Genomic DNA, 9,355 nt, shown 5'->3' on the forward strand with positions numbered 1-9,355 from the left:
TGAACTTCCTCATCAGTTCGCCACGAGCATCCCTCCCCCCTCTTCAGAACAATGATGTCTTCCTTTAAAACATCCTGCTAACTTCACACTCATCTCTCACCCACACAGGTTAACTCCCTGTAGGACGCAGACACAAGTACAGGAATTCAACGAGAGCTGAAAATCCTAGAAACTGCACGTCTGTTTCCCATGCAGGCCTTCCTACAGCAGCTGAAACCGCTTAAAGCTGCTGACACTGAGTGTGAGTGCAGACACTGGTAGTTTTCACGTCTGCTACAACTAGTTTGAGAACAAATTTGGACCGGTAAGACGGGACACCTTTGAAATGTGGGTCAAGTGAATGTTGTGGTAGCAACTATGCAAGACGATACATGCAGAGCAGCGAGCCAGCCCTCCCTTTTACAACCAGACCCCGTACAGTTCACTGACAACCAACCAGAAGACTGTTTGTGTTGTGTTGGTATTTAACAGCAAAGCTGACACAAATGTTTAACCACGAGGCGAGACGTGATAAAACATTACCACTCTGAACTTAGTTTACCATTCATGTATTCGGCGCAGTTTATTTGAGTTAAACGCTGCATTCACCGGTCAATGTGACAAACTGAGCAGCTCCCACAACAAACGGCTGCATTCACACCGAGGGCAGTGAAGTAAACATTGTTAAGCCCGTTTTGTGTTAACGTTTCCTGGGTCTGCGCGCGGCTCTCACCGGTGTTACAGCTTTGTCTCACACACAAACTACACCGACACATTTAGAGGACTCTCACCAGAAACGATGAGCGTTGCTCCGACCGGAGTCCCCGACCTCGGAGCTTCTTCTCAGGCCGGATGCCGTCTTTCCCTCCGAGCGTGACAAAAAAAACACCAACTGGTTCTTCTTTGTGGTTTCCGTGTGGTGGAAGCTACTTTCTGGTCTTCAGTGTCGCTTATATCCGCGGGGTCGTAGCCTCCGGCAGCATGGCTGTGTTTTAAAGGCTTTCAAGTTCCACTAGAAGGAGAAAATAGGAAGTGCTGCTGGTGTTTTCTCGGTCGGAGAGACCATGGCAGTGTGAGAGACGATGGTGATTACTGGTTGATCGGAGTGTGTCCTCTCCTCCTGCTGACGCTGCCTGCCTGGCTGCCACCACACGGCCGTGTCATCAACATGTCCGCGGGGAAACAGCGCCATCTAACGGCTGGTGCGGGAACAGACAGGAGAAGGCGTCAGTGCGGCCTCACAGCGGCCCCTACTGGAGGAAAGTCCACACGTCACCCCCGAGTCAGGACTCATGACAAAGACTATCAGGTGGGGAAATGTGTATGGAAGATGATTCCCTCCAGTTAAAAAAAAAAGCATGATCAGAAAGTTAGCCTTGGTAAAAAAAATTAAATAATATAATAATGATAATAATAATTCCAATGGTAGGTCATCATTTTTTTATGACTTATTGAATCATTCTGACATTTTATCTCACGATTGTGTCTTTTATCTAATAATTTCGACTTCTTATCTCATGATTATTTCTATTTAATCTCTCAATTCTGACTTTCTCTGACTGGCCGACATTTTGTCAGACACTGACAAAAAAATCACATCTGTGGCAAGACATTTCCTATATTTTGGGGGTCAAATTTGCCCTGGGATAGCTTGCTCTATTCCCTCTGTTGATGTGTAAAAACAAAACACACAAACTCTGAAGGAAAAACCAACATTTCCAATGACAGGAAATCAACTCAATCTCAGATAATGCTACTGGCATATTAATTACAGTTAGCATTCCTATAAGAATGATTAGTGAAAAATAAACCATAAGTTTATCGAAGCAAGATACACCTTCAGAGTAGTTTTGGATTTACACTACGAACATTTACTCTATAAACTAACACACTATCCCTGAGCAACAATCCCTCCACTTCGGGTTGCCCCACAAAACAATTTAAACATTCACTCTTTTCTGGGGCATAGCCAGAACTCAGGTGGGAAAAAAAGCTCTAGCAAACAGAAGGCTGCATACTTTCCGGGAGGACTTTATGCAGAAGCAAAGAGAGAGAGTGACTGCGTTGAGGGGCCTCATTCAGCAAATGAGACATTTGGCAGGAAAAACCCTCCAGCTCTGACGCTGGGCCTCGGCTGTTTTCACTTTTTACTAGAAAAGTCAGTGTTTATGTTGTCTGTCATCTATCTGTTGGTATTAACCAGGCTTGTGGTGCAAATTCAGCCCGTAGTGTAACTTCTACAGTGAGCCCTGCACACTTTTCTTCCTGTGACTAAAGAAACAGGTCCCCGAGACCAATGACACTAATTAAAGTGCAAAACCAAAAAGAAATGAAATGAAAAGGTGCACAATAATTATATCATGTCTAAATTAAATCCTCAGCACCTTCCTGTCATTTGGAAACCATCTCTGCTGTTTGTTGGATTCAGCCTCTTATCAGATGGTCACTCCCTCCGTCTCCTCTGACAAGCAGTCAATATTCCTCCAGGCTCCCAGCCCACCTCTCACATACGTCTTACTCACCTCTCCCTCCTGGTCCACCTCAGTACTCGTATCCCTCAACAATCATACACAGAGCTGAAGATGTCCTGGACGTATGCAACCCTCCTGGCTCTCGTTGCTGTGCTTCTTGCACTTTCCTGTGAGTCTCATGCAGAAGTGATGATAGCTGTGGTTTGTTCATATTTTTCATGGAGAGGTAAGCATGGGAGCCTAGACTCTGTGTTCTAATTTAAAGCCTTCGTGTTTTTTGTCCTGTGACCCAGTGTCTCCAGAGGCCGACTCTGCAGCTGTGCCCAGCAGCACAGGCAGCGCAAAAGACCCACAAGGTGAGGAGCTGAATCAGCTGCATCTGCTCCACATCCTCTCTCTTTATCTCCTCATGTTGTTAGCTGAGCCTACTCCTGCTTTCACTGCAGGTGCGCTGAAGAAGATCTTCATGAAGGAGGCCGACGCCTCAAACTTCTTCAGGAGACGCAGCAGACGGGGAGCAAAGTCTCAGGATGAGATTAATGGTGAGTTCACTCTGGGTTAGTTTGGACTGAGGTCTGGTCACCCGCAGTGGTGTGTGTGTGTGTGTGTGTGTGTGTGTGTGTGTGTGTGTGTGTGTGTGTGGTAATGGTAGCATCTGTGTCTTATTATACAGGATGTTTTGGCAGCAGAGCTACAAGATTTCTTCACTGTAATGTCATGCGGGAAGTCATTATGTTGCTGCCAATGAATCATTACAAAACCATTTGTCTTTGGAAATCATTTCTTCACAGTTTCAGAAGCCAAAAACATCATCTACACCATTGATCACTTTATAATTAGTGGTTTAAAAAGTCAGTAGAAGTAATCAACACGGAGTTTTTCTATCCTAGACACCTGTCTTTAAAACTTTATTGTGTGCAAAAACATATCATGTAATTGTTATGTCAAGAAAACAAATCTGCTAAAGAGCTGAGATAAATCCAGTTACAGATAACCTAGAAATATGTTTAATTCTTGCCAAGAAGAAAGGATTCTGCAAATTCCTGCTCTAGTGTCAAGGTAAAATAAGACTTTATTGATCCCTCACCGGGGAAATGTACTCGTTAGAACAGCTCAAGAGTCATAGGCAGAGGGAAGGCAGTGATTGAATAATAGATTAAAATGAAGATAAGACAAACCATACTAATACCATATAATAAAAATAAGACGATACAGTATACACTCTATTCACTTTTCACTTACAAATATGACCCAGGAGGACAATTGTACTAATTGTACCAATAATTCCAATTACGAGTACAATAATGTGTAAATATAATAAGACAGCGTAGAATGTTTTAAGTGTAAAAATATGCATGAATATAGGTGTATAATAATGTATCAGTAAAATGTTATTTAATTCCAGAAAGTTTACTAGATCTGACTGAATTGATCTTAATTAAAAACTTACTGCCCCTTAGGAGAGACTGTCTTGCACAATAGGCTCTTGAAAAAGTATGCACCTGAGCAAAAGAAGTAACGGGCCAAAAGTTTGTTAAACATCTGAATCCTGTGTGAAAAGAAGAGATAAGACCTGTTTTTATCCCCACTGCATCGTATGAAAGCAGTTGGCATTGTTCTCTTTTTGCAGTTTGAATAGGCGGTGAGCAAACGTGTTAATGACAGTCTGGATGTTTTACGACCTTTCGCAGCTGTTCACTGTTTTCTGAACCTGGCCTGACCTGCGTCCAGTCTCAGACCTGTCTGGTCATGCAGCAGCTCTGACTCCTCTGCTGGAGGCTGCAGCAGGAGTCACAGGGCAGCATGGAGCTCACACACACACACACACACACACACACACACACTCGCCTCAGAGTGTATCAGTGAATATGCTCCTCACAAGTGTTGTGAAAATTCACATACTGTACGATATTTGACATTCTTGAGTGATTTAACGGCGCTGTTATGCACAGTTCTGCCAACAGGAAGGTGAGAGCACCCACTGAGATGGCTGCTCTGAAATGGAGTTGTGTAACAGGCTGTGGGTGTGTGTGTGTGTGTGTGTGTGTGTGTGTGTATGTGTGTGTGTAACAACAACAAGACTGAGATAAAATGAGCACAAAGCAGTAAATTGGCGAAAAGACTGAGATGGACGGGTGAGTGGGTGAGCGGTTGAGAGTTGAATGAGGAATGTGCCGACACACAGGCGGAGAGGGGTCAGAGACAAACCAAGAATTTAAAAAATGAGACAAAAACAATGCGCTCACTTAGAAGAGCCTCGTCTGCTTTATAATGACCTGAAAACACGTTGCTCACCAGTGGATGAAGTCTGTAAATGAAAATATTTTATAATAAGCTGTTTTAGTCGGAGGAAAATGTGATTCGTAATTTCTGAAGTTAAGTTTTGACACCAAGACGAAGACATCAGACTCCAAACGAATGCTGCTGTTTGAGGACAAGACACAATAGGCAGTTTCTCTCAATATTCATTCTATTAAAGAGTAACTCCACCAATATTTCACATTAAAGTGTGTTTACAGGTCTTGAGGAGTGCAAATGCATATGTAGAAAAAATAGTTCAAAGCCTTTTGTGGCTCCAGAGGCTCAAGTGATTTCAGTCAGTTGCTATGTGGCATTGTGGACGATGGAGGCGTCAGGTTTTGCACTCCTTTAACACTGTTGGACTCAACATGGACAGTTTAAAAATAAATGATCAAGTAGGAAAAGATACAGCAAACCCAGAGACATCAGCTTTTATTCTACGTATCGTTCTTCCTTTTAGAAACCTCGTGACTACATTAACCACAATGCAACATAGCCACTTAGTGACATCAGTGGAGGCAGTCAGGCATCAGATCACATGCAGCTTCCTCTGGGGCAACAAAAGGCTTGGTGCTACCTGCTACCTCTTCTCCTCAAGACCTGTAAACACAGTTTAAAACGTCAAATTGGTGCCGTTACTATGAACCCTTTAATGACTCACGACTATATTTAGTATGTTAAAGAAAAGCCCCATAGATATTTTTTTTTATTATAGGTGGAAACATCCAGACATAACAAGCATTTAATATAACTCCCCTTGTGACTGAAGGACTAAAAAAAGCATGTTAAGAAAATCTTGTGCTGCTACAGATTTTTGATCTGTTGACCCATAGTATACAACATGTAAATATATCTAATTTTACTCATTTGTACTATTATACTTCAGTACATTTATTGCCAAAGCATTACTTTTGGTACTTTTCATGTCAGACATTCAAAGACTTGAAGTACTTTCCGTTTGGGTGACCTTTCACCTTTACCAAAGTAATATTTCTACAGAATATCTTTACTTGTACTCAAGTATGGCTTTTGGTATTTTTTACAACACAGTGGGGTGCTGTGAAGCAAATGAAAACGTTCCCCTGTGGACATTAATGGGTTAAATATATTTGAATCTACAAGTTATAAATACTGATCTGCCATCAATAAACATTAAACCTTATAATTTAAGACTAAGTGATTTGAGTTCAGCTCTTCACTGCGTGCTCAGACTCGTGCAGGGAATCCTGGTGGAAGGTCAAAGGTCATGACCTGACTTTAGAAAAGGTTAACATGGCTATCCCAAACTTTCCATATCTCAGCTAGTGGCTCTTTCTAGTGTTACTGCAATCATCGTCAGAGTTTCACTGACACATGACAGACGAGCACATTAATGTGCTCTATCTTCTTCAAATGTCCAGTCCTGCTGGTCAGAGGTCACATGTCTGAAATCCTTGGCCACACTTCTCTGTATCTATATCAGGACCAACTCAGAGTCAGATCCAAATCGGAAACTCATCTCTCCTGTAAAGTGGATGTGTCTTATTAGGACTGCTGAAGTCTCATATAAGCTTCTGCTGAACTGCAGAATGTATTTTTGGATGGAGCGAGGACTGTGGATTTTGTCCTCCATCACTTACACTAGAGTTACATTAGGAAAGGAAGAGCGATTAAGAGTTTTGTACAGAGAAATAGTGAGACATGACTCATTAGACTTCTCTCCCTCACAACAAGCAGCTTTTGTTCAGAGACACTGATTCAGATCTGTGGTATTTTTTTAAGGTTTTTAACAGTCATTGTGCTGAGCGCGCGTGTCGAAACTTGTCGGTGAGGTTTTAATTAAAAGCGTTACTTCTTTAAGTTGATGTAGTATGCTCCCCGCCCCATATTAATGGTCCTCTTAACCGTTTTGTGGATCATATTCAGAGTTGTGATATCTTGTTGAAACATTTTCTTGAACTTGACCTGATTGAGTCGACTGAAGAATGTCAGGCCCCAGAAATCTCCAAGGTGCACTGAGTTTTCAGGTGGTTTCCACCCAGGAAGTTATCGGGGGGAAGTTTTTTTTTAGCTTAGTCAGAGGGCTTACTGAACAAAATCATATAGAAGTCTGATGACTTTCGTAATAGTTTCCCATTACTTGAGTAATACTTGCTCATCCAGCTTCCTCAGTTTTGAAGTCCATTACTGGAAAATGTGTTAACAAGTCTTTTACAAAAAATAAATATCACCACAGAAGTTTTCTCATTCTAAACTGATGTCGCTGTGAGAAATCTATAATATACATATCATCCAACCTTTATTTTAATTTGGAAAAACTGTGCATTGAGGTAGATACAGATGTGTAGACAATAGACAAAACATCTGATACAGCCAGAAAAAACTGCGTTTAAATTTAAAACCGATGGATCAACTCAAACAAGAAAATGATCTAGAATCTTTATAACCATAGCAGCATTTTAGATGTTTTTGATGAAATTACAGTCATACACCAGGTAAATCTAAGGTGATGCTGTTAGTATTGATAATAATGAATCAATAAAGCAAAATGTAACCACAGAGGCAGTTGTGACATCGCAACTTCGACCTAAAGGGGTGTCAAGATCGATTAATGAAGAAAATCCTTCAGCTTTCCTGTGTTTGAGTAGAGGTCAGCGATGATTTGTATAAAACCACAAACTCACAGGTTCAAACGCTGTTTTACTATTACACAAAAGTCTGAAGACTGAAGTGCATTAACGTTTTGTTATTTTTATATGGACATTAACCATTTTTATAAATGTATTCATCATCTAAATTAGAATCACCTTGTGGTTGTATGTGCCCAGCACCAATAAGTTTTTCCTGAGCTACTGCGTTATGTAATGGCCATGACATATTAAGACATATTATGATATCACAGTGAAGTTGACCTTTGACCTTTTGGATATAAAATGTCTTTGAGTCATCATCTTATCAAAGTAAGTATCATATAAATTGTTGAGTAATGACCGAGCGGACAATTTGTGCCAAATTTGAAGAACTTTCCTTGTGGTGTTCTTGAGATATGGCCTCCACGAGACTGTTTAATGTTTGTTTGTGTGTAAAATATTTAATTTTTGTTTCCACATACAGCTCTTGGCCATGAGAAGAGGCGTGTCATTAAAAAATAGTTCATTTTAATCTAAAAAAAAATGTATGTAGATTGTTGGAAGTATAGTTGTACTGTGAATTCATATGTCAACATTTGTAGATGGTCAGATTTTAAACACTGTTCAGCTGAAAGAAAAGGGTTTTATTATTGTTAGGGCTTACTATACAACTTTTTTTCAGGCCTATAACCAGCTCTCAATTCAAGGTGGAGCAGTTTTAGTTAACTTTAAGCCATGTGTTTACATTTTTATTTGTAAAAAACAGAGAAAAACAGACTTATATATGAACAAAAAAAGTTGCATAGCGCACCTTTAAAGCCTTTCTTTAGATGTTCATCAGTTTACACTCCGTTAATTCATCTTCCTCTGTTCTTGTAGCCGAGCAGAGGCAGGTCCTGGCTGCAGATGAACGAAAGCGAGAGTTTCACGAGGAGAAGAGGAACGAGTTTGAGAGCTACGCTGAAGAGGAGCACGATGGTATGCAAACCCTGATGATATCTGATGAAGATGAGAGGGATGAGTTCGTTCACTCGACCGGCTCATTCATCCGCTAAAACATTCTCATAATCTCCCAGAACAAGACGAGAGGACCAGAGAGAGCACCGAGCAGTGGAGGGAGTTTCACTATGATGGGATGCATCCTCCCCACGAGTACAACCGTCAGTCCATCTGAGACTGAGAGGAGGAGAGAGGTGAAGCTGTGAGCTGACAGGAAGCTTTGAAAGAAATGCTTTAAACATTATAGGCTATGGAATAACAATAGTTTATCCATTGTATTTACAGCTGCAGCTAATTAATTCTTGTTGGCTAATCAATTATTCAATTTGAAAAATTGTGAAAAGTCATTATCACAACTTCCCCTAACTAACCCAAGCTGACTCAGTTAAATGACTTTTTTGACAACCAACAGTTAAAAACCAAAGAAACAGTCAGTTTAGTTTTACAGTGGACTGGAAAACTAGCTAATATTAACATTGGAACCAGTGATTACAGGCAGTTTTACTGACACACAGTACAGTATCTAAATACAGTATACAAATAGAGAAGTTATCTCTGTTTTGGGGTCAATTACAGCCCGTGAAGTGGGGGTCTCCCAACCTCTTCCCTTGGAAGGCCAAGACTAAAACTATGACAAAATACAAACACCTGTTGTATTGTTTTGTATTGTTAAGATCCAAAGTTCCCTTAATTAACTGACTTCCTGCACAATTTGCATCAATTTGTGTCGTAAGTCATTAGATCAAAATTATGTTTATCAACAATGTTAAGTATGTTGTTGTTTTTTAGCCGTTAATGTGGTTTAAGGTCTCCTGCGTTAAGTTGATGTTTAATGATTTTGTAACATTACCAGAAGCAGAGTAGGTGTGAATATAGTACATTTACTCTAATATATATATATACAGACACATTATATTTACTATATATTTACTCACTTATATGACATTAGTAAACTCTTTTAACATAATGATTTAAAAATCTGTATTCAGTAACACC

The 9,355-nt window shown here is 40.4% G+C and overlaps 2 protein-coding genes across 2 annotated transcripts in view; one reads left to right on the forward strand and one right to left on the reverse strand.

Annotated features, from left to right (window-relative positions):
- LOC311264410 (cyclin-dependent kinase 17-like) overlaps window positions 1–1,118 on the reverse strand; it is a 35,393-nt gene extending 34,275 nt beyond the window's left edge. The window contains exon 1 of the mRNA XM_084365257.1: window positions 771–1,118. The gene's annotated coding sequence lies outside the window, so the exon portion shown is untranslated. The remainder of the gene's footprint in view (window positions 1–770) is intronic.
- A 73-nt stretch (window positions 1,119–1,191) lies between these two features.
- Window positions 1,192–9,282, forward strand: ucmab (upper zone of growth plate and cartilage matrix associated b). Its single transcript, XM_084365273.1, has 6 exons — window positions 1,192–1,288; window positions 2,361–2,619; window positions 2,744–2,806; window positions 2,897–2,992; window positions 8,240–8,338; window positions 8,437–9,282. The coding sequence occupies exons 2-6, from the start codon at window positions 2,562–2,564 to the stop codon at window positions 8,532–8,534; spliced, it is 414 nt and encodes a 137-aa protein (XP_084221399.1). The 5' UTR covers window positions 1,192–1,288; window positions 2,361–2,561; the 3' UTR covers window positions 8,535–9,282.
- The last annotated feature ends 73 nt before the right edge of the window (window positions 9,283–9,355 follow it).

This window comes from Pagrus pagrus, assembly GCF_965226575.1.
Source record: "Pagrus pagrus genome assembly, chromosome: 10".
NCBI lineage: Eukaryota > Metazoa > Chordata > Actinopteri > Spariformes > Sparidae > Pagrus > Pagrus pagrus.

Coding starts and splice junctions, on each gene's coding strand:
- ucmab (XM_084365273.1), top strand. CDS start 2,562: ATGTCCTGGACGTATGCAACCCTCCTGGCTCTCGTTGCTGTGCTTCTT. Junction 2,620..2,743: donor TGTGCTTCTTGCACTTTCCT/GTGAGTCTCATG, acceptor CCTGTGACCCAG/TGTCTCCAGAGGCCGACTCT. Junction 2,993..8,239: donor GTCTCAGGATGAGATTAATG/GTGAGTTCACTC, acceptor CTGTTCTTGTAG/CCGAGCAGAGGCAGGTCCTG.